The following is a 24102-nucleotide window of genomic DNA, read 5'->3' on the forward strand; positions in this document are numbered from 1 at the left end:
TCCCCTTGCCAGATCGCACAAGAAAGCTTCACTTTCCACAGTACACACCAAGAGAACACACTGTCCGCGATACGTTTACACACGCACACACACACACACCACCTCCACCGCCATCAAGATAGAACCTCAAGCAACCTTTCACACAAAAATCAGAGGTCTGTTTTCTTGAACATTTTGGATGTTAGGATAACCTGAAAAGTTAGCATTTTATTTCCACTTTCTAAAACTTGTGTGCAGTCTTGGTAACTTTTCAGGCTCTATACATGAAAGAAACGACTGAGCAGAAGAAGAGAGAGCCAAAGTTGCCCCTGCTCTTTGGAATGACTTCGCTAACTGGTCTACAGTAGACCGCTGACCGCCCCCTTCTTACTTGTGCTGGTAGAAGGCTGGCTCTCCACGTCGTCATGATGCTCAGGGTGAAGGAGGGGAGGCTGTGATCCTTGGGTCGAGTTTTCTCCGTGAGCACTGATATCACTTCTGTCCACATCTGTCGCAATGATGGGTGCATACACTGTGACTTTTATTGACCAACCATTAACGTTTCTGTCCTTCTGTGATGTGGCACAAGCTCTTTAACCACTCTGCCTGCCTAAATTCTACTCTTGTCAATAATTGTCATGCCTAGCGAGTGCTCCTGCTATTCTGAGTAATTGCCAATGGTTTCCACAAATGACTCCCAAGACAAAACCACTGAACGCACAATTGTCCAAAGATGAGTTGTTATTCTGTGGTAACCACTCTGTCAAGAGCAGCACCTTAAATCATTTTAGTGCATCCATTTTTACAACGAGGCAACATAAAACACTGATGGCTATACTATATGATGGACAGACATCCCCTCAGTAGAACCGAGGGGCCCCGTGAAAGCGCACAAAGGATCTGTGATGTGATTCCCATGAAATTTCCCAGGAAATCCTGATGATTGACCATATCACAGAATGTGAGGGGGTTGGGGGGTGGGGAGATCTTTATGTAAGTTGACATAACCCATTACCAGTCATCGGTGTGGTTGTCTGGAGTCGTGAAAGGCCCGAGTCCCATGGGTTCCAGTCCTCGTGTCTTGTGTAGTGAGACAGCCGCGGTGTGGTTGAAACTGTGACAACGATGATTGAAGCAGTTAGAACACTTTTATTTCTTCATCCCCGCTTGCTTTGCACCGTCTCCCCTCCTTCAGTCTATAGGCGGAATCATCTATAGCAGGTTATATAGATGACTTGAGTGGCAATGGAGCGAGAGCAGAGAGAGTCTTCCGCTTGAGGCAGTCACCTTGAAAAACATCTCAATGTCCTTTGCATTCTGTTATAGAATACTTCCAGGTTCAGAACATGAGATCTTCCAGAGAAACCAGCCAGAGAAACTGCAGCATGAGGAAGAAGACCTTTGAAAACACCAGCCCGCCACCAAGGACAACCAAAGACATCAGAGTTTTGCGCCTCCATGCCGTCTGTGGTGGCCTCCGTCCTCGAAAGCCCCAACAGTTTGCATCCCTGGCAAGCATGCTCGGCGTAGATCCTCATCCTTCCTCAGAGTAAAGGGGTGGGTAGGTGAAAATTACACCATGGCGGCCACTTTAGGTTGTTAGAGATTTTGTTGTGGGAAAAACACTTAGAGCAACCAGAGATTTCCTGTAGATAATCTTGAGGGGAACAAAATCTACTTAGAATAGTGGTATGATTCAGATATACATTTGTGAATATTTGTCAACCCCCCTGGATTTCTTATCAAATAATAAAAAGTATATCGCGAGCAGGTCATCATAGCTAATGAAAGGCAAACAGACAGCCAGTTGAGAAAGCGCACAGGCAATCACCCACCACCATAGCGGCACACCAAAGGGGGCACACACCCACCAGTGCGCTCACACGGTCACCCAAAGCATTGCATCAGGAGTAGGGGACGAACCACAGAGCGCGATCACGGGAAAAATCAAAATCAATGTATTTTGTGAAAACGTTGTTGACAAACCCAATGCAATTCATTGAAACTTTATGTTAGTATCCAAATTATAGATGGAGATAGAGTCTGGAGAGATACATTTAGTAGTATAAATAGCAGTGCTGTCAGTTCTATTTCACAAGCTAAGAAAATCCTACTTAGAATTGTTAACGATATTTTCAGAAAGCATGAAAAAATGACAGTTATCACACCCCTCCAGGAAAAGGAGGCAATTTGCTAAATGAGGTGCCTAGGGGCCAAATAGAAAGGTGAGCTGAAAATCTGCCACAGCGATAAAAACAAACAACAAAACTCACCAGGTGTTTCGTTCCTGTTAGACCCTATTATTTCCAAGTTGGGCTATTTGATGCCACCCATTTGTCTCTAAACGGTCCAGACTACAGCTTGACTGGTGGACTCAATTGAAAGGTGGGACCACAGAGGAAACCAGGAGCCAGGGTAGCACTAAGGTTTCAGTGTGTTTTGTCATTTGCTTTTCTTTTTGAAGTTACTAAAGTTAGCAACTTTTCTTACTGAAGTTACTAACTATGCTTTGTGGTGTGTCTAGTCTAAGGAAGACACCACATGCAGGTTTAGAAATGAAACACCTAATTGCTCTTGAGTGTTTCTTGTACTAACACCATATGCTCAGATTCTTTTAAGGCTCAAACTGTATTTTTGGAATCAACCCTAACTTCAGGAGTTGTCCAGTAATGGAAGCCCCAAGAGCTGACTGGCATCATTCAAAGGCTCACCTTCTCTAAGGAAATGCAGAGCAATGATGGAATGAGGCTCAGGATTTTGATGAAAAGTCCCAAGTCATTACAGATATGGTTAGAAACTCAAGCACCTGACAGACAAGGCAACAGGCTTTGCGTATTAGAATTTGTTTAAACGGCATTTTCTCGCTCTCTCCCCATCCCTTTGTTCTCAAAAAGGTATGCTTATTGTCCCACTTCTGATCCTATAATGTAGTGGTCCTTGCTTTGAATAATTGGCCCTGTTCTGTTAATGTTCAGGTGTTCTTTGGCCAACTCATTCATTAAAACCTCTATTTATTCCTTTACCCTCAAAAAAGTTTTGGCAATTCCTGAATTGTGTTTCCATATTGTAGACCTTTCTAGGGTCTTCTATGCTTTCAATTTAGGATTAACTACACCTTCTAATTGCCAATCTCTTAATCACATTGTCTGAACCTATTGTTCCAACAGACTAAGAGTCCCTGGAGAGCAAGGGCTCTAACATTTTTCTTTTGTATTCGCAGAATCGACTATAAGAGATACAACAATGAAGATATATGCTAATGTTTTATTATGTTACTCTCTGGCAAAACTTCAAAGTTTACTCAAGTTGTTAAAAAGAGAAGTCACAGCAGCAGACCCCATAGCTAAAGAAATAGGAAGAGTAAAAAGAATTAAGATTTTATCAAAACAAAACAAATAAAAACCTTTCCTCCAATGATCCTCCAAATATATTTTGGCTTTCATTGAATCGTTCCATTTATGCCTCTATCACCTCATCAAAGTACAGGACCACATTCATTTTTCATATTAACTACTCCCGAAGGTAGACACCTATGGGGTATTACCCAGCTGAATCAGTAGGCCTTGAATACATGATTTGACTGTAATTGATTATTCTTACTGGTGCTGGAGATAAAATCTTCATCATCATCAATGCCTGATCCAGAAAAACTGGGGGTTTTGTCTCTTTCATCTTCATTTTCTTCAGTTGGCTCCGGGCCTGCTGACCTGGTATTTGAATCCGTACCTGTGTGGTGACTAACGTTAGTGGATGCCAAACAACCCATTTATCAAAGGAAGAAAGCTAGGCACAGAGGCCGGCCACAGCTGTGAGAAGAAAGACTTAGTTGGCTCGAAGACTCCAAATTCCTATGTCCCGATCTCGAGAGCCAACGTATGCAATTACACGGAAATTCTTTAAAGAAGCTAAGAGCATAAATAGGGACATAACCCCACGAAAGAAGATGAGGGAGAAACCATTCACATGTCCAATTTCCCCATGGTTTCATATATATATTTATTACCAACTTATTAACCTATGTCACTACAGCTAGGAAGACAAGAATTGGGTGAAAAGGTTTCAGCTATGCTTTTGCAAATCACCTACAGGAAAACCTTAGATCATAGGTTCTGCAGCTTATTTGGCCTGCACCCCTCTTTATAGAAAAAGGTGCTCCGCACCCTCTGGCAACCAAAAGCGTTTGTATTACGGTCCGTGTTCCAGGACAAACTGTGGGTGTCTCTTTTGTAGTCCCTTTGGATCATCCAGCACACACACACACCCCTCAGGGGGTGCTATGGCCCATGGTGGGAAACACTGCCTTATACTATAACCCATGTCAATAATTTCTAAACTCTGAGACTGTGTGTACAGTGTGCTAATTCACTTTTCAACCCGCTCTAGTATCAGATCGATCTAGCTGAGTGCAAATGGAAGGCCCGGTGGGGTTGCCAGCAGTATTTTAGTCTATAGCAACAGGGACAGTCGGTGACTAAGGAAACAACCATTGGCACGTATTTTAGTCCACCAAAAGGATTGATTACAGTGAACTGTAATTGCTAACTTAAGAAAATTCCTAGTTTTCCTCTTGAATATACTCATAGAAAAGAAAATAGAAACTGCTCGGTAATTCATGTAGAAATGTCACTCCTGAAAGGGGCCTTCCTATATTGAGTGGGACTAAGGCTGAATTTGGCTTTTCATGTGACTAGTGTCTCTCCCAATCACAGTTCTATTGCTCTCTGTGTCCCATCTTTTGTTAGAGCTTACTATCTATTTTTTATGACAGATTATTTAAGAAGTCACATGTACAATCTTTCATAATTAAAATTTTATCTGGCCATCCAGAAAGATCTGCCTCTTTTCACAGTCTCCATAGTAGCCTCCTCCTATATTAATTGTGTAGTATAGAAAGAAAAAAATCTGCTTATTAATATAAACCGCTAAACATGAAAATCTCAGATTCCATGCCCTTCTGAAATGATTACAGTGATTTGTGAGACCAGAATGAACTTTAGATTATGACACTATCCCCAATGGTCATGAGCATAATTAAAGATGATCAAGAAACCAAATAAAGTGAGGTATCAAGAACTCATTACCAGCCTTTCCATTGTAGGGTGAGGATCATTCTTAGCATGTGATGGCTGAAGCCACCATGAAAACCAGTCTTTGCCATCTTACCTCTCAGTTGTTGTACCAGGAGGGCTGGTCAAAGCTGTTCATTAACTGTTGGTCAAGTCCTCGGGATTAGCCTTGTGTCTACTTTCACACTTTTACTGAGAGAAACCAACGACCCAATCTAAACTTCGTAGAATGCAGACATGGAAAGGCCTTAAATGTCATCTGGTTCATGCTCTGCCTTTGAAAGATTTTTTTTTTAATGTGTTGGACAGGACAGGTCTTCTGATCTTTCCTGATCAGAAATCTAGTTAGCAACAGAGACGTTGCAAGGAGAACATGAGAGCCATGCTTGTATTTTTTAAAAGTTATAATGTCATTGAGTGGATTCTACCTTGGAACAGCCCGGAGGTGGCTATACATCTTCACAGGAGCAAATAACCTCAACTTGCCCTGGGGGGTGGCTAGCGGGTTTGAATCCCCAACCTTAACGGCTAGCCATCCAACGCTTCCCGGAGAGCACCACTGGAGTTCCTAAATAAAAGATGAAACTTTTTGTCTGTGTTCCCACGAGGCCAACCTAGGTCCCATGGGAGCGAATTTCAGTGAGATAGATAGCTTTAGAAATATTGGATTTTAAAAGTAGCAATGTGAACTATTTAATAACGAGTTTTTCATAAGGTGTTATGTTCCCACTACCAAAAAGAGATTGCATAGTTGCTTGGAAGTATCGTCATATTAAATTATAAGATTTTCTTGAACCAGACAATTTAAGATTCTCTCCAAATCTGATATTCTATGATTCTAAAACCCAATTCTCCAGAATTCTAGTTCCCTGATCTTCTACACAGGCTCTCTTGGCCAACCAATATCATTATCCTATACTTTGGGATATGATATTTCTGCCAGTAATTCTAGACACATAATCCCAGTAATCCCCGACATAGAAAGAATGATCACAAAGCATATTTATAAACGATGCCTCTCCACTGATCTCAATTTGGAGTCCCGTTCTCCTCCCAACCTTACCCACGCCAGGTTTATATATATCAACAGTCCATGCTGCAAAGGAGAATAAGGACACTTCAAATTCCATTTTTACAGAATAGGATACTCATTCAGGAAAGACAGGGAGGATGTAACCAAGGGCCCCACTAACAAAGAACAAAAGTAACAGAAGTAGACACAAATGGAAACAATGTCATTTTCCCAGGCTGCCACTTTTGCATACATGATGTGCATCAGAAGAATATCCGATAAGAATAGACTAAACCCTGGAAGCAAGGGACTGAAACCATTGTTGAACTCTCAAATACGAAAGCGAATCAGGCTTATTTTATCAGAATAGAGTTCTTCCCTCGAGAGTGCTGGAAAAAAAAACATTTGTTAAAGCCCAGAAATGACCCAAGATGAATACCACCAAGTAGACCATTTCCCCCCAAACCATGTGCTCTATAAACTTTAGAAATAGTTAAAACCACAGCTTTATTCCATATCATTCCACTTCTCATCTCTTTTCTCCATCTCCCTCTCTCTCCAGCACCCCCTTAATCATTACAGTACGACAACCACACCATCAGCACCATTTTCCTTACAAGACTGTTGATGGAAATGAAGGACTTACTATTCGATGCCTGATCAGATGAACAAATGTAACGGGCCAGGGCTACTGCTGTCTGTCTATGGAAGGAATGCCCGATAATTTTGAAATATGGTAATATCCTCCATCAACGAACGTCAGAATGGGAAGGTATCCTTTTCATCTTTCATTGTGATGACAGATTGTGAATATCCCCTCCCTACAAGCTCCCGAGTCAAAACCCTTTGCAGGGATGTAGAGCTAACCGCCCAACATCTAGAGAGCTTGTTAGCGGTGTCACTGCTAACACTGAGCAGCCGATCTTCTCCTACACTCGACAGTTGAAGGCCTACGTGTCCGTACCTGCGTGCAGGTATACAGCAGGGTTTCTCTAATTATTAACCTTGCTAATTAGACCAACAGGAAGCAGCAAGATGAATTTCATAATACACTTCTTTCTAGGAGAAATGTTTGCGTGAATCTCATAGTCAAAGTCTCTGCAAGAAAAATCATTCTGAGTTCTAAGTTCATGTCCAAAGGAGAGCAAGTAGGATGATGAGGGGTGTCCAGTCATATTCCCAGATGCAGAGCCCTTCCTGATCGCTGACATGGCGTCCCCGTGTGTTCTCACTAACAGCGGTGAAGGAGAGAGAGCTAAGGGGCAACTTCAATGGGCGCCCTCTTCCTTCACACGGAAGGCGCGACGTGCCATTCTGGACAACTGATAAGCAAAAGTAGTCATCGTTTACCTGTAGCTGCTGCTGTTGGGGCATCCTGAGTCTCAGGCTGTGAATTACCAAACCAGGACCACAGCCAACTGCTTTGCTCCTTGGTTGTTGCGTGGTTGTGTAAGCGCGCGGCTGAGGTAGCTGGAGCAATTATGAAAAGAGCATTGAGTGAGGTCTTGCTGCAAAACCTGTACCTGCCCTCTGACTAGATACAACATTTGTATCTTTTCTGGAATGAAGATTTCAAAAACGGAAGCCTCGTTTTATCTTTGCAGCCTTCTGAAATCATCCAGAATCTCTCAGCAACATCAGAAATGTAAATTCTGGATGGATGGCAACTCGACGCCATTACTTTTTTAAACTGCGCTCCCTGATTACAGACTCAGCAAAATCGGCTAGCAATATCCAAACTGTATGGAAAGAGATTTTCTAACTACTTGATTTGATGACCAAGTAGTCAGTCCATCAAAGTCCGTCAGAGTAGCTTTTCATCGATTGGCTTTGATTTCTCCTGAGGGCACCATTGGAAGTGTTTGCTACTTTTATGGTCTGCCCAGCATGGTGCAAGTTACTTATTTTATGACAGGTGGCATCTGAAAACTCCATCTAGGCCAATCAACCTCACTTCAAGCTTTATCACTGAGTAGCCACTTTTTTAAAAGGTGTGTGTTCCCAGAATTTTGAATTCGGAGAAAGTGTCTTGAGCGTCCATTGACCGCTTTCTGTTCTCCACCCTCTGGCTCTCGTTCAGATTTGCTATCAGAAGAGAGAGACAGAGGGCCAGGTCGGAGCCCTCCTAGACTCTAATCAAATGACAGAAAGGATCACCAGGAAACCTTTCCAACTTATCCCCTCTCCTGATCTTCAAATTGGACGTGAGTCAAGTATGTTTTCTTATCACAGCAGAACGGAAAATTGCACCAGGGTAACCATCTGAACCAGAGGAGGTGTTTTTTTAAACAAACAAACAAACAAATCCCCTCATTTTGGGTAACAAATCACTTTGAAAATCTGATCTAACTTACAGCATCTCTCCTCAGGAAAGTGATTTCGAGTATATATACGCACTATCACAATTTTTCATATGATTTCAGGTGGCCTGTCGTTGAAACTTGTGAGACTCAGCACACCCGTTTTACAGCCCTAGATTCTATACATGCCAAACATCACCCCTGAACAATAAACCCTAAGCTCTAGAACGACAATGCTAGTTCAGAACAGAGACATAAGCACCAGCCCCACCATGGCATCCCCAGATCCACCTGAGGATTCCCTTGAAAAGTCCACAGACACCTTCCGAAAGCTTATTAAAGGTGCAAAGTTCCTTACCCAATAGTATACGAACAGAGAATAAGTGCAAGCAAGAAAGCAGCAGGCCTTCTGGCTTTCTGGAAAGCATTGTGTGAGAGGGGAAAATGGAAACAGCTACTGCTTAGCTATCAGGGTTTCCAGTTTCCCCACCCAAGTAGGGCCTATCAGACCAAGACTGAAAAACACACAGACCAATGCCTTTGACACCCAGAAGACAAGAAAATAAAGCGGTCCACGGTACTAACTGGCCTCCTGACTTAGTTTTAGATTTCTGGATTCCAAAGAGTTCCAGCTCACCAAGGGGAAAGAGGCTCATCAGCCTCCTCCAGGACAGTTCTTCCAAGAATAACACTTATAATGCAAAGCCCACTGGAAGCTACAACTGCTCAGAGGGTTGTTCTTATTGGACTTTCCCATTGCCACCCACTAAGGATCTTAAAGGAGGGAATGAGGCGGCCAAGCCAACGGCAGGCTTCTAGGTTCCCAGCCGGCCCACCTCTTGACTTCTGTCAACGGCTTTACAGCCACTCCCTCTCGATTAGTTCCAACTCCCAGCCCAGCCGTCACAAGGCGTGGGATTGGGCAAGAGGGTTCTATTCTGGAACTTGCCAATACAAACTTTTGGTAGTATATGCAATAAAGTATTTTTACTTTTCCACCTGATTTTTCTTTCATCTGTTTGGAGCTACCGTTGTCGTTCGTGGATCCGATAGCACATCAATGACTCTCAGGGTAACCAGAGATCAACCTCATCCCTGATGGAAAAGTAATCTCTCCTCTGGTGGCACAGGGGGTTATATGTCGGGTTACTGACAGTAAGGTTAACAATCCAAAATCACCAGCTGTCTCCAAAGGAGACAGATGAGGCTTTCTACTCCCGTAAAGAGTTAGTCTCAAAAATGCAGCAGTTCTCCCCTGTCCTATAGGTTCTTTCTGAGTTGGGATGGATTCAATGGCAGGGAGTTTGCTCTTTGGTTTTCAAATATTTAATGAAATTGGCCAAGTGCTCTGGAAGGAGGAAACCCAAACTCACTGCCATTGAGTTGATCCCAACTCCTAGGGACCCTTGAGGACAGGGCTGAACTTCCCCTGTGGGTTTCCAGGGCTGTCAATCGTTATAGGAACAGAGAGCCTCATCCTTCTCCAATCGAGCAGCTGCTGGGTTTGAACTGTGGACCTTGCAGTTAGCAGCCCACTGTACAACCCATTCTGCCACCAGGGCTCAGAAGGAGAGAATCACCATTAGTTTCTCAATCCACATCCCGAACCGCATTCTAGTTAAGTCTCATAGCACCCCCTTTCCTTGTCCTTGACTTCTGAACTAGTATTGGGCTCCAGGAGAGTAGGTTGTGATGAGGATTGTCCAGTCATGAGCATCTCTAATAATGGGAGCAGTATGTGGCCCAGCAGACACCATTGAGGGAATGATTCATTTACTAAGCTTTGCTTCTTTTCAATGGGGCTTTCTAGCAGTGCTTTCCCCTCAAGACCTATTTGTTGACTAACTTGGGCAGGAACGGCTCAGTCCCTAAGGGATGTGCTATGACTATGAATATATATGAGGGAGCATCAAAAGTTTGCAGGAAAGAGGAATTAAAAGATAATGCAAATTTTCCCAAACTTTTTGAAGACCCTTTATAATGCCTTCTTTGTCTTTTCCAAAGGACACAGCAATATTTAGAATGTCATGCAGGCTATTTTCGGTTTGAATATTACATTCAGCTGGTTCCCCCTAAGAATGTATTTTGTCAACAATGTCTACTTTGGTGGGAAAAGATCCTTTGAGAGCAGTCCAGTTCTGCTTCGTAGTGAGCTCATTAACTGCCGTGCATGCCAGCATCTGACCAAATGCGATGCCCGGTAATAAGCACATTCAAGGTGGCTGCTTTAAGAAGGCAGAGAACTCACGGAGCAGCAAGCAGCACTGCCTCAGGATCTGGAGAAAAGCACAGGCTTCTTGTCTATGGACCTGCCAACACTGTCTGGGGAGCCAGTAACCCTAGAAAGTGTGGGCAGTTGGACAGGAGCTGGGTTTGCAGTGCTTTGGGGCATCATCGGGAGTGAGTGTAATCGCAGGCCGCCTGATCTCATGCCTGCAGCAGGCTGCTAACAGAATGTTAGGTACCGTGGAGAAAGGACGCATAACTCACAGGGCTCTTGGGGCTTCCCTGGCTTCTGGGTGACACAAGGGAAAGAAAGGGGTCCCGTTGTGAACACTCACTAACCAGCCTGCTTCTGCCTCAGAAACTGGAGGCCAGAGGTCCACCCCTCAAGAGCCATAGCCAGGAATGGAGAAGATCCAGACCATATTAGGAGACCGCCCAGACGCAGATGCCCGTAATCCTCCATAGAAGGAGCCCAGCCAGACTGGAAAGCTGCTTCACAAGGGGGGGGTGGGGGAGGGAACAGGGGGGTGTGGGGGGGGGTAGAGGTGGGAGGTGGGGAAGAGGTTTAGAAAACAGGGAAGAGAAGAAAGAGACCAAAGAGGGACTGTAAACACTGGCCCAGGAAATTGAAGTCCAAAGGACAAACCCCACAAAAGCTAGTGCAGTGTTGCCACGTCTCCCCGCTTGTGGTTCCCAGGAACAAATAGCCCCCACAAACCAGAGGAGTAGCAAAGAGCTCGCCCCAGCAGGCTGGCCTAGAGAACACTTAAGCTGATTTAATTTGACCCAGTAAGTCGTCCAGATCGGCTTTCTTTAACCCCAAACAAGAGACTTGCTTGGCAAACCATGGCTTGTGAGTACCACTGCACATTATGCAACTAAGCCGAGGTCAGAGGGCAAGAAAATGCCCCAACAGAAAGTTAAGTAAGAAATGTAAAGGGTAGCAGATGGAATGGCATGTATATTCCATGATCCCCGGTGCAGGCAAGACATTTTCATCCCAGGGCTGAGGAGAACCTGAAGGAAACACACGGAGTGGAAATAGCTTTTGTCTCAGGTTTGGGTGGGGCCTGAAAGTAGGAGTGTCCCCAAGTTCGAACCCAAGCTATCCCCAGGGGTCTGAGGAAAAGGGAACTGTTCTCCAAACTTCCAAGATGAGGGTGAGGAAAATGGAGTCATATACAGGGGAAAAAATGTCGACGGTCGTTATCAATGCACACAGAACACCAGGACCCGGCGGCCCACCTCCCCCGATGATGTCTCCCGTCTCTAGGGACGGAGGAAAGCATCCTATGCGCACGTCCCACCCACGACGGGAGGGGGCAGCTTGCAGAGGAAGGACTGCCGATGGGAAACCCGGTGGCCCATGCTCCTTACTGGTAGTCGGCGCGTTGTCAGTGCTGTCAGGGCTGGTGAGGTCTGGAGTCGGGTCTTTAGTTGGAAAACTCATGTAGAAGATATTGGAACCTGCAGTGCTCCGGTCGATGGATGAGCCGCTGCTGACATCATCGTCGTTGGGGTTGCTGGGATTGATGTCTTCAGGGTTGGTTCTGTACTCTCCCTTCTTGGTATAGCGGGTGCCGTCCCGGTTAACAATAGCTGAGAGAGAGGGAAGGGGTGTTCAGAACTTCAGAGGACAGGGAAAACCGCGGATTGCCACACAATCGAACCCAACCAAGATCACTGCCATTGAGCCAGTCTTCGCTCTGAGCCAGCCTGGAGGCTGGGGTAGAATTGCCCCCGTGACTTTCCAAGATGGTACATCTTTACAGGGTCAAAAGCCTCATCTTTCTCCCACGGAGTGGAGTGGTTTTAAATTGCTGCCTCGCAGTTAGCAGTCCAATGTTAACCCACGGCACGACACTACTAACTCTTAATTTCCCTTTTATGAGGAAACACCTGGCTTCCCTGCATATCTATGTCCTGGTGGGATAGGGTAGCTGGTCGACTAAGGGAGTGTACCTTCTTGGCATTGGACCTGGAAGGGGAAGGCCAGACAGCTCTCCCTGGGTGTTTCCTCCTTTGAAGTGGGGATACGGCCACTTTCTGGATGGGGCTGCTTGTTTGTCCTCTTTAAAGAGAACCCTCATGGCCGTAAATGGGACAAGAACAAGACCACCACAGACATGTCATCGGAATAGGGGAGATGATGAGCAAGGTCCTCAGGATGGCCAAGGGTTTTCTGGGATACATAGCCTTTAAAAGGGGCATGAGTGATCAAAGAAGCCTGTGACATAAACACGGCTGGTGGCAGATCAATACAATATCGTTACCAGTGGGATTCTCAGAGCAGGGATTGTCGGGATCAAGCAACTGGTTCCCTAAGGAACACTGAAAACGAATGCATGATGTAAGACAGAGGAGCTTGCAATACTGGTCCAGGGCCTTCCCCAGGGCAGGCATGGCGTGGTGGCTCATGAACACGGGACCCTGAGCGAGCTTGTTTTAAGCATTATGATACCTTGTATGTAACGTGCTCTGCCTAGTATTCAAGAAATGATCAGTCTCCCTCCTGGGTCCCTATGCATCCTTCTTAAGTAAGCAGAAAAGTTATTGCTTTTATTTCTATCTTGTTCCAGAAAGGGGTCGAAGTACCAGTTGCAATGGCTATGAATCTGAACAGGTAGCTACATTTCTAATCTGTGACGTTTTCTTTCTAAGGGGCCATTAACTGTGTAAGCGAACCCTGCTTCCTAGCTATGGAATTGCCATGTATAAACATAGGCTGAGCCTCTGCCATCTTCTATGATTTCCGACCTTAAACTTAACTAGCATAGATGTGTAGACAGAAGATCAAAGGCTTTGGTTTGAACAAGCAAAAGGACTACAGTGAACAGGAGCCAAGGAAGCAAGGGTGAATCTGTTCATTTTTCCTCCCTGAAAGGAGGGTTTATTGCCTTCAAGTCTCAGGCGAAGTTAAACACAAATGTCCATTTAGTGGTTTAGTTAGTTAGTTCTTGCCAGATTGCATTGCTGGTACCAAGCATTCCTTTTTTGTCCACCTCTCCGGCTTGCTCAGTTGGAACGAGTAATAAACATAAACGCAAATCAAAATTCCTAACTCTCTATCACATTGATAATCTCTGCAAATGAAGCCTTGATAAGAGATTACAACCCCAAACCTCATGGCCATCAGGGTCATTTTGACTCACATCAACCCTCTAGGACAGAGGTGTGCTGCCGAGACCGTAAGCCATTTGTTTTGGTTTTGTCCTCTTTCAATGAATTCGGCAGAGGTTTTCAGATCATCTTTTTCCCCCTTAATTCATAAATTTAAGCCACTCATCAAACCTCCAATAGCTTGTCAAGCACTCGGGCTTTTGTTCTCTTCTTCCCATCAGCACCTTAGCTAGCACCTGTCTGCCCTCTGGCCGACTGCTTCCCATTCACTTTCCCCTTTTCTCCCCCTGGGAACTGTCAACTTCTCTTATCTTTTGGTGTGAAAAAAAAAACACACACCCTTTAGTTTGATTTTTTTTCTTTTATGATAATAGTCTTAGGCAACATTTACCCTTTTGTGAGTCTGTAAATCTTTACCAGAGCGGAAAGCCTCATGTTTCTTCCTAGAAGTGGCTGGTGGTTTTGAACTACAGACCTTGTGGTTAGTAGACCAATGTGTAATTCACTATGCCACCAGAGCTCCGAAGGAAACAGAAGGGCGCTTCAAAGTGTTCATGGAAAAAGTGCATTCAGAAGATAGTCCAATTATCCCAGGATCCTATGGAAGCCCTCTTTGAACTATTGATAATTTACATGAGAAGCTAGACTTTGAGATCTGTGGAGACCAAAAAAAAAAAAAAAAAAAAGGAGGACATGTATTGAGTATCTACTCCGGGTGAGACTCTGTTGTGCTTCCTTTAGACATGTTACTAGGAAAGAGCAATCGCTAGAAAACAGTGTCATGTTTGGCAAAGTGGAAAGTCGCTAAAGACGAGGAAAAGTCTCCGTGAGATGAACTGACGTGGTAAGTGAAACAATGGGCTGACACATAGGAATGACTGAGGATGGCGCAGGACTGGGCAGCGCTGCCTTCCGTTCTGCACCAGTGGGAGCCATCATGGTGGCAACCAGCAGCCGCAACTCTCAGCCAGGTCAGAGAAAAGAAACAGACCCAGAAAAATGGTCGCGCTGTGTACGTGGGTATAAAAAAGTCAATGTGGTTGCGGCTTTTAAGTAACTGAAATTTGAGGAACAAGGTATGACGGTAGCCATCTCAAGCCACAGCAGAGAAAGAGGAAGAGGTCTTGAACCACATCTCACTCTCACCAGCCTCAGGAGAAGATTGCTGTTCTATTGAAGTAACAAGCATAGGCCCCCTCCCAAGAATGGAAAGAGCCAACAAGACGAAGAGAGATACTTACTGATGGTGATGACTCCCTCAAAGGAATTGGGCAGGTCTGTGACAGAAGTGCAGTCTTCCTTGTCGGCTGGAGCTATGGGGTGGAGAGCAGTAAGGCGTGAGAACTGGACACCAAGTGAGCCAAGCTAGCCCATTTCTGCACTAGAGAATTAGCATGCCGTTTTGCTAGAGCTTGACCGAATCTTCGTCTTTTTCAGAAACGGGGTGCATGAGCGAGGAACCCCTGTGACTTTCCTGGTGCATTTCCCCTTTTTTCCAGCCTTATAAACATTTGGAAATTTCCTTGTTCCCTTACCTGCTCCAACAATTTGCTTGTTAACAAATAAACATATATACAAGGAATTTTAAAAAGCTTTATGGAAAAATTTCATGACCTTTTCATTCCATTTTCCTATGAACTGTTTGGGATTCATCATTGCCATCAAGTCGATGCTGACTCATAGCAACCCTAATATATATATATATATATATATATATATATATATATATATATATATATATATAATATACATATTATACATATAATATATATACATATAATCTATAGTGTCTATGTATATGTTACATGTATATAGACACTATATATTATATGTGATCTATTGATTATCATATATGAGAAGATGTGAAAGGTTGGGGTATAATAGTGAATAAACTAAACATGGTTGCTCTCCAATGTACCTTATATTAGAAAAGATTTTAAAATTTTATTATATAAGTTTTGTGGGATCATTGTAAAAATGAAAAAAATCAAGAAATCGAATGAACTACAATAGAAAATAATTCGTAGCCCAGAAGCCACAGGAAAGCATAACAGTTGCATCCAATCAAATGGTGTATAAAGCTGAACACCATGATGATGTGAAAACCAAATAAGATAACAAAGAGTTTACTTGATCAAGTATTCTTAAAACAAAATACTTTTAAGTCTTTTTAAAATGAATGAATGGATTCATTTAGCTTCTCTTTTTAAGTGCTTATTCTGTATGTGAGGAACCCACATAACATAATGGGTGAAGCGGTGGGCGGCTCATCAGGAGGGAAACCCCAGTCACCACGAGCAAGAACGGAGAGCAGTTAGCTTCTGCAGAGATTCATGTCCCTAGAAAGCCCACGGAGCAGTTCAACTCTGTTTCATATGGCTGCCTTGTGTTGGAATCACCGCAATGGCAATGGGTGGTGGTGGTGGTGGTGGCGGCGGCGGCTGCAGTAAACTCTGTACTGGCTGTTTTCTCAATGTTTTGCTTCTATGTTTCTTGCTCTAAGCCCCCCAGGCACTTTCTTGAGCCGACATTACTGGTAATCCTGAGTAGCCCTGCGTGAAGCCCTCAGAAAAAAGTCCCCACGGTTCCTCCCTGCATACGATCCTTTGGGATTCTATAAAACAGTTACAAGACGTATCTTAACCAGGCACGTCACTCACGTCAACATGCGCCTGCAGTCACTGCATGTTATGCTGGGCTCTAAAGATTCATACCTTTGCTATAATATGAAAGTGATATCCATTAATATTTGTTATACCTTTTAGTCCATGTGTATTAAAATTTTAAATTATCAAACCAAATTTGATCATTTGGCTTCTCCCAGAGGTGCTTCATATCAAAAAGGAAGAACAAAAAGGATGGATGGATGGATGGATGGATGGATGGATGGATGGATGGAAGGAAGGATGGATGGATGGAGACTTCTGTTACAAGGAAGGCTACTATCACACATATTTTAAGAATTCCACCACAAACGGTTAACTACTAACAAATTTTGGAGGCGGTGAGGAAAGAACAAAATAGATTTAATTTGCTTCCTGGTCCCTGGGCATCCCTCCCTGCAGATTAAGGGCACTACCTTTCACCCACCCACCTATTTTATTGGTCTTCTAATAAAACTGGCAACTTGATACAGTTAACCGGAGACAAGGGTTGATCTAAGAGTCTCAGAAAGTGGTCACGACTTGAGTGCAGCCATTCCACACCATCACTTCTCCCACCGTCCTCACCATCACATCACCCTGCGCTCGTTCCTCTCCCTGGTGCACACTCACAACGTCTACTGCGACCTTGTGCATTGACTGTTTGTGACACATCACCCAACTCTGACCCTCTGCTGCATCCTCTCTCACACACAGAGAAATAGGGACACTCACATTTCTATGTGATGAGGACAGAGAAGTACTCGACAGATATCTGTCGAATGAATCAAAAGGAAAAAAGATCTGATAAAATGAATAGGCTAAGGATGTGTCCTTTCACTAAGTGTCCCTAAAATGTGAATCTCTAGCTCAGTGCCAGCGAATAGATTCTGGCTCATATTGATCTTATAGGATGGGACAGAGCTCGCCCTCGGGGTTTCTGGGGATAGCCCTTTGTGGGAACAGGAAGTCTCATTTTTCTCCCTTGGAGGGAGCGGCTACTGGATTCTCACTGCTAACTTTATGCGTAGTAGCTCAACTTATAACCTAAGACATGACCAGGACTACTTGTTCACCTCCAAAATGGTCTGAAAAGATAAACAGGTTCAAGGTGGGGACGGCTAAAGAATGGCAACAGCATCTGGTAGAATCCAAGGGAGTTACTGAGATGGCAGTCTGCATATTTATTTTCAACACCGATATGCCAGACTGCCTAATTTAAAAAGGAAATGAAAGAAGAATTTATGTTTCTGTCCCTACTTTTGAGGAAAGTCGTAGGGGAAATAATAGCTCATAATGATTTAGCTTTTTATAGCTTTCCCCCAACTTTCCAACTGTTTCAGAAGTTAATCTTCAGGCCTCTTTCTGAGGCATCTTTGGATAGACTCAAACTTCTGACTCGTTGGGTAGCAGGCAAGCGTGGTAATGATTAGGGCTGCCCACGGACTCGGAGATAGCGCGTGGGAGGGGATTAAAAAACAACACGCTCCCTTAAATGCAAATGTCACCACAGATGTCTGCAGTGGACAGGAATTCAATTTTAATAGAATGGGGCATGGTGTCAGCAGCAACAACAAAAGCAAAGACGGTTTTTGAATGACTAGAGCCTTTGTTCAAAAGAAGCCCTTCACGCTCCATTTCTCCTTCTCTTTTCGGAAGAGCATCAAGTCTGGCAAGCATTGAGGTGATGGTGACCCAAATGTGCCATCTGTACACCCCCGCTCCTGTGGCAGACAGCAGGGCCTCATTAGATAGCCTTTGCCTCCACGGAATGAACAACGTACTGCTGGGGAGGACTGCGCATGGCTCGTTGGTATGCGACCTGCAAGGTCTGTCGTTCAAACTCACCAGTGGCTACGTGGGAGGAGAAAGAGGCTTCCTGCTACTGTAAACATCACAGTCTCAGAAATTCACATGGGCAGCCATATACTGTTCTCCAGGCGCCCTAGAGTTCTGGCCGTATGTTGTTGCTAAATATAAAGTCAGCAACTTGAAACCAACAATTGCTCTGTGGGAGAGGGAAGAGACGGCCTGCTCCTGCAAAGAGTTACGGTCTCAGAAACACACAGGGACACTCCTACCCTTTCCTGTAGGGTCTTTCTGAGTCGCAAGAATTCTCCGTACTGCTGGGAGAACTAGGATTTGTGATGCTTTTCCAAACCCAAGGATTTGTTAGACTACATTCTCAAAACCACAGCTCCAACCCATCGATGGCCAAAAGAAACATTCGTTATTAAGTCTGGTCAATGATATCGTGTCATCTACAAAGACAAGTTTCTCCAGGCTTGATATGTTGTTGGTTTCGAGTAAGTATTGCTCGAATAAGTGGTTGTATAAACAAAGGAACGGAAGTTCTACCTTCAAAAGGGAACGGGGTGAGGGGTCGACACCACAACTAGCTGCCTTGCTTTATTGAATCACACACGAACGATGTGGACTGGGAAAATGTGCTCTTGCTTTTTTTACAACGATACAATTTTCAACAACAACAACAACAGAGGGAAGGAAGAATTTCAGTGAGAGGAAACATAAAAAATAAACGAATTCAGCTCGGTATTCTGTGTTATTAACTTGGAAGTTACTAGACTCATGTTAGGCCTTGTGACCTAGAGGTAAGATGCTTAAAATCATGCTGCCTTTTCCAAGATCTGCCTGATTGTGGTGTGTAAAGCGGATGCATGTTTCACAAAAAACGCTGCGGAACATGTGAGCGTACAGAAGCTACATGCTAAAACTGAGCTACTTTTGCACTGTGGCTAGGTTACACAGGGACCACACCACTGGGTCTGGAACACCTGCTTAAAGTTCTCAGGCTCCATCGTGTCTTTCCAGCGAGATCTTTGACGTGGAGCAGAAGATTGTCAAGGTTTTAGTTCACCTGCCTTCCTGTCTGCCTCTCAACCAAGACAGGTAGAATGCATTTATCCCGAGACACACACTCTTCTGTGCCTCGCTGCATTTTTATTTTATACCTACCATGGTGCTGAGAACCCCTTGTAGATTAACAAATGCTCTTTTAAGATCTACAGAATTATCCAATAAGCCTATCACCTTTGGCTAAATTTGGAAAATACAGAAAACCAAAAGCATGACTCCTCACTTTTGGCACCTTAATTCAGTCATTCTGGTATATGATTCAAACAAATAAAACTCCCAAGTTGTGTGTGTGTCAGAGTAGAACTATGTTCACCATAGGGTTTTCTTGGTGTTCATCTTAACAGAAGTAGATAGCCAGGCCTTTCTTCAAAGACATAGTTGGATGGAGAGGAGTACCACCTCCCACCCCCACCCAGTCACTCCAAGTTTTCAACTAAACTGATCCTAAACTAAACTGAGAGGGGTGTTAATAAGCACTGTGACTCTACTCCATGGCCAACCTCTTGGTCAAAGACAAGAGCAAAGTGAAACATCTCAGTAGCAACCCTCCTAAGATGCCTTCCGATCCAGGTATCAACAGGGTGAGCGCCTACCTTTTTTGAGTTAAGGTGCTTCCTGGCAAGTGGCAATAACTTGTCAAACTGGTGATACAATAGAAATGCATAACTAGATGATTGTACTGCACATGCTCACTCGGCAGGCTTCAGTGGGAATGAGGAACTGGGCTTGAGCCATCTACTGCCCAGCCTCATTTGGGTACTCACTTCCTTTTAGTCAAACCTCATTTGTGTTCTTTGCTCAACTAACAGGAGGAACTACACCTTCTCCGGTTTGCTCGTCTTTGCTTGGTGCACCTCTCCCATAGGTTGACTGACAGCCCCACACAAGGTGGTTCAACTCCAGGGACAACAAAAGAAACACCACTCTATGGGGCCATCTTCCCAAGTCTGTGTTTGCACCCATTGTGCAGCCTCTGTGGCAATCCATCTCATTGAGGCGGTTCCTCTGTTTTGCTGCTTCGTTACTTTACCAAGCACGACAGGAACTGGTCTCCCTGATAACATGCCCAATGCGTGAGACGAAGTCTCACCATCCTTGCTTCTAAGGAGCATTCTGGCTGTACTTCTTCCAAGGCAGACTTGTTTGTTCTTTTGGCAGTCCATGATACTTTCGATGTTCTCCACCAGCACCATAATGCAAATGCATTGACTCTTCTTTGGTCTTCCTTGTTCGATGTTCAACTTTCACATGCATGGGAAGTGATTAAAAACACCATGGTTTGGGTCAGGTGCAACTTCGTCCTCAAAGTAGCACCCTTGCCTTTCAACAGCCTGGTGCAGTAAATTGTCCAATATCTATGTGTCATAATTCACTGGCTTCATATACTTCAAATTATTCGATTTGATAACTTTCCCTTTCTTCTAAACTCTAGATTGCCCTCTTTGAATTCCCACTCTGATCCCTATTGCTCACCCAGTAATGCATGAGTGGCACAGCCGAAACTCACTGATGGAGTCTCACAATTTCTTGCATGTCCCTAGTTTACCTTAAAATCCGTGCAGATTACATATTCCCCTGCCATATATACCACCTGTGCTTGTCTTAAACAATCTCTGAAGCCATTTTCTAGCTAACTCAGTGTATGTACTCTTCCCATCTCCAAAGAAAGCTGACTCCACAAGAAGGTGTGTCCAGTTTGTTGTGTGTGGTTTTATATTTTCCTTCACATACTCTCAAACCTTCCAGAGAATCGAGGGCCCATTTGAGAAGTAAGACACTCGATTGTTGATATTGAACAATTTGACATTTATGATTTTTACCTTACTTAAAGGATCCTGAAGATTCATGATGCAGAGAACGCTCTAATTTTACTGGGGCCTGAATTTGAATTCAAATGTAAACATGTGCCTCTCGATCAGTGATTGAAAGCAAGTCCCCCAGACAGAAAGGAGCTGTGACCAGCTGCCAGGGGCCACATCTTAACTTGGGTTCTTATTCTCTAGCTGTTGCGTAAGGAGCACTTAACAAGGTCAAGAGCTTGCTTTGTATCCACCCAGCCTTGGCTCTCAACATCATGCATCCGAAATCCCACTCCTATTTGGCTTGCATCCAAGGCTAGCATTAGATTCATGCCACTCCTCTATTCACAACTGTGAGGTGACTGCACAGCACACTGAGAATGGAATCCCAACTCAGGTCCTCCATGGCTGACAAAGTCCATGTGATCTGGCCCCCGCTCATCTCTGATCTCGTTCCTTGGTGTTCCGGTCACCAAGCTTTAGCTACTCTGGCTTCCCTGCTGTTCTTGGAACAAGCTCCCATTTGCCCAGTCTGGCTGTCCACACTGCCCAGAGCCCACGCCTTCACTTCCCCTAGCTCTCCTACCGGCACCTCCTCAAGAGCACTCTCCTTAACCACCTCCCCGAGAAAGCATCCCTGCTACACGTCAGCTCGTTACTCTGCTGTCGTTATTCTGGTTTGGGGGCTCACCAGTTTTGAAGGTTTTTTTATTGTGCTTTTGCCTTCCTTGGTGCTGTAAAAACATCGATAACCCAGTTTCCAGTTCCACACTGTTCATTAAAACCAATTACCTCCATCAGGGTGCGCGGCCATCACCAAGATGGCTTGACAGACTTTCCATCTCCATAATGTGACGCTCTCTAAATAATGGCACGCCCACCCCCATTTTCCCACTCCTCCCAGCCCTAGTCCCCTCTCTGACTTCACGCAAGGTAGTTCCTGCTTGATTCCCTGGTTTACCATGGGCCACCATGGAGACAGAACTCTCGTCTCTGTGGATGAGATTGGCACTGACTACTTGTCATAAGAACGAAAGCGCTGAGATCAAACCACCATCAGCGATGCTGCCAAGGTTGCAAAGAGTCACCCAGAAAACCAAAGCCGACCCACTGGGCACCAACCTGAAGCGTTGAAGCAGTACGTGTCGTACTGGGAGGTGTTGGACGTGAGGATGTAGACTCCGGTGTTGTTGGCGGCACAGATGGAGTTGGGGTTGATGCGCGGGATCACTACATGCCCTTGTATGAACCCATACCTGCCCAAGAAAACGAGAGGTCACTAACCACCCGGCTGTGAGGGGATTTAACAATCCGCATGCAATGACATTGAAAGCAGCGCCCACTGCACTCCCTTCGCCGCCAGGGATGTGGGGGGCTCCCAGTGTGGAGCTGTGCAAAACCCACAAACAGCAGGGATCAGAGGGAAGGTGATCCACCGTGCTGATCTAGTGACAAGGTGGTTTGATTTAGAGACCTAGAAAGAGAGGTTTCTTCTCCTTTCTCTCTCCCTGCCTTCCTTTCTCTCCACCCCACCCATTTCTCTCTCTGTCTGTCTGCTCCTCTCTCGCTCGCTCTCTCGTTCTCAATAATGAAGATCCATGACAGGGTGTGGTCAGCGGCCTCACGTCGGTTTGAATGGTGGAAGACAGGGGACCCGGGGGGCTGAAGACTCACTTGATGACCCGAGAGTCAGTCCTGTTCTCAATGCCCACCCCCCCACCTCATTTTCTAGAAAGGACTTAGTGGATGACCAGCTCCCGCAAGCCCGGCAAGAGTGGCTCTTGATTTCAGTCTGCAAATGCCCAACGCAGGCTATGGACCCGAGGGTGAGCTTCAGGGTGGTTTCACTGCCTCGCTTGCCAACCCACCCACCCACCTTCCTTCCTGGCTTCGCCTCCCTCCTTGTACCAGTCGTGCTCCATCATTCCAAAGGTGAGACCGTGGTGGCATGCCGAGGATGCCGCAGAGTGGGACACAGGAGCATCCCAGCCACAGTGTGGGTGCCAGTAGAAATCTGTTGCCCATCCTTCAAATGGAATCATAGCAGAGTTCCATAGCAGCGTCCCTGGGCGGTACGAGCGGTTAGTGCCCAGCGGCTAACCAAAAGGCTGCTTCAAATGTACTCAGAAGAGTTGATCTACTTGCCAAAAAACCAGGCCCAGAAACCCACGCGGAGGAGCCGTTCGACTTTCACACGTCAGAGGCAATCATGAGTCGGTAGCAATGGGTATGAGGAGACAGATAGCAAGGACTCCTTCACCTCAGAGACTTTTTATTCCAGAAGGGGCACAGCCAGAGAAGCGATGAAGTCCCTCCGTCCCACCCAAGAGTTGCTGGGAGCGCCCTCCGGCTGGGGGTCCTCTGCAGAGACCACCGTCCCCTGCTCAGCCTCCTGGCGTCGGCACATGCACTCAAGGGTCACTTGTACCACAGCCACATCGGAACATAGATTGCCTCAAAATGTGAGCTGCGTGCAGAGAAATACCGTTTGCCAGGGACGAGGCGGTGGCAGGAGGAAGGCAGAGAAAGGTCGAGAGAGAGAGAGAGAGAGAGAGAGAGAACGAGAGAAGCTAAATCCAGCAGGTCTCTGAAAATGTAAGGCCGACAAAAGCGCAGAGCACAGAGCCTGTCCATCTTCCCGCCAGCGGCACGGGCCGGAGCGCAGTGCCCACAAGCCCACGGAAATGTCTGAAGATTGAAGTCTCTGAGCACATAGCCCTCACGATGCCTGGGTTGCAACTGAAGCGCACATGACTCATTCCTCATCTGAATGGACAGACTGGTTTCCCTGAAATCGCCTCAGCTTGGTGGTGGTTGTGGGGGGGGGTTGTTGTAATTAAATGTTAATAAGTGTCCGTATACCTGAGAATTGCGACTAATCAGGGAGGGGCAGGCAAAAGGTTTTTATCCTAGCCTGGGAGACTGCCATCTGTCCTCCGGCGGGCAACTGATTCATAGCTACTGGAGTGAAATTATGGAAATGAGTTTTGCAACTCTTAGTCCTTCTTCTGGGGGGGGGTGATAGATGCTTTGGCACCGTGGTTTGGGGGAGGGTGGGGGGATAATACCCCCGGCCGGTCT

General features: G+C 45.3%; 1 protein-coding gene across 20 annotated transcripts in view; it reads right to left on the reverse strand.

Moving 5' to 3' along the window:
• CD44 (CD44 molecule (IN blood group)) overlaps positions 1-24102 on the reverse strand; it is a 92867-nt gene that overhangs the window by 28992 nt on the left and 39773 nt on the right. For 8 of the 20 annotated variants that reach the window (XM_075545891.1, XM_075545887.1, XM_075545896.1 and 5 more), the window contains exons 3-9: positions 22144-22277; positions 14945-15016; positions 11961-12182; positions 7408-7527; positions 3580-3705; positions 995-1093; positions 371-487 (exon numbers count right to left, since the gene is read on the reverse strand). In XM_075545891.1, coding sequence (XP_075402006.1) covers positions 371-487; positions 995-1093; positions 3580-3705; positions 7408-7527; positions 11961-12182; positions 14945-15016; positions 22144-22277 — 890 coding nt within the window. The remainder of the gene's footprint in view (positions 1-370; positions 488-994; positions 1094-3579; positions 3706-7407; positions 7528-11960; positions 12183-14944; positions 15017-22143; positions 22278-24102) is intronic. The other 12 variants (XM_075545899.1, XM_075545905.1, XM_075545908.1 and 9 more) reach the window with 6 other exon arrangements.

The sequence above is a fragment of the Tenrec ecaudatus genome, chromosome 4 (assembly GCF_050624435.1).
Source record: "Tenrec ecaudatus isolate mTenEca1 chromosome 4, mTenEca1.hap1, whole genome shotgun sequence".
Lineage (NCBI taxonomy): Eukaryota > Metazoa > Chordata > Mammalia > Afrosoricida > Tenrecidae > Tenrec > Tenrec ecaudatus.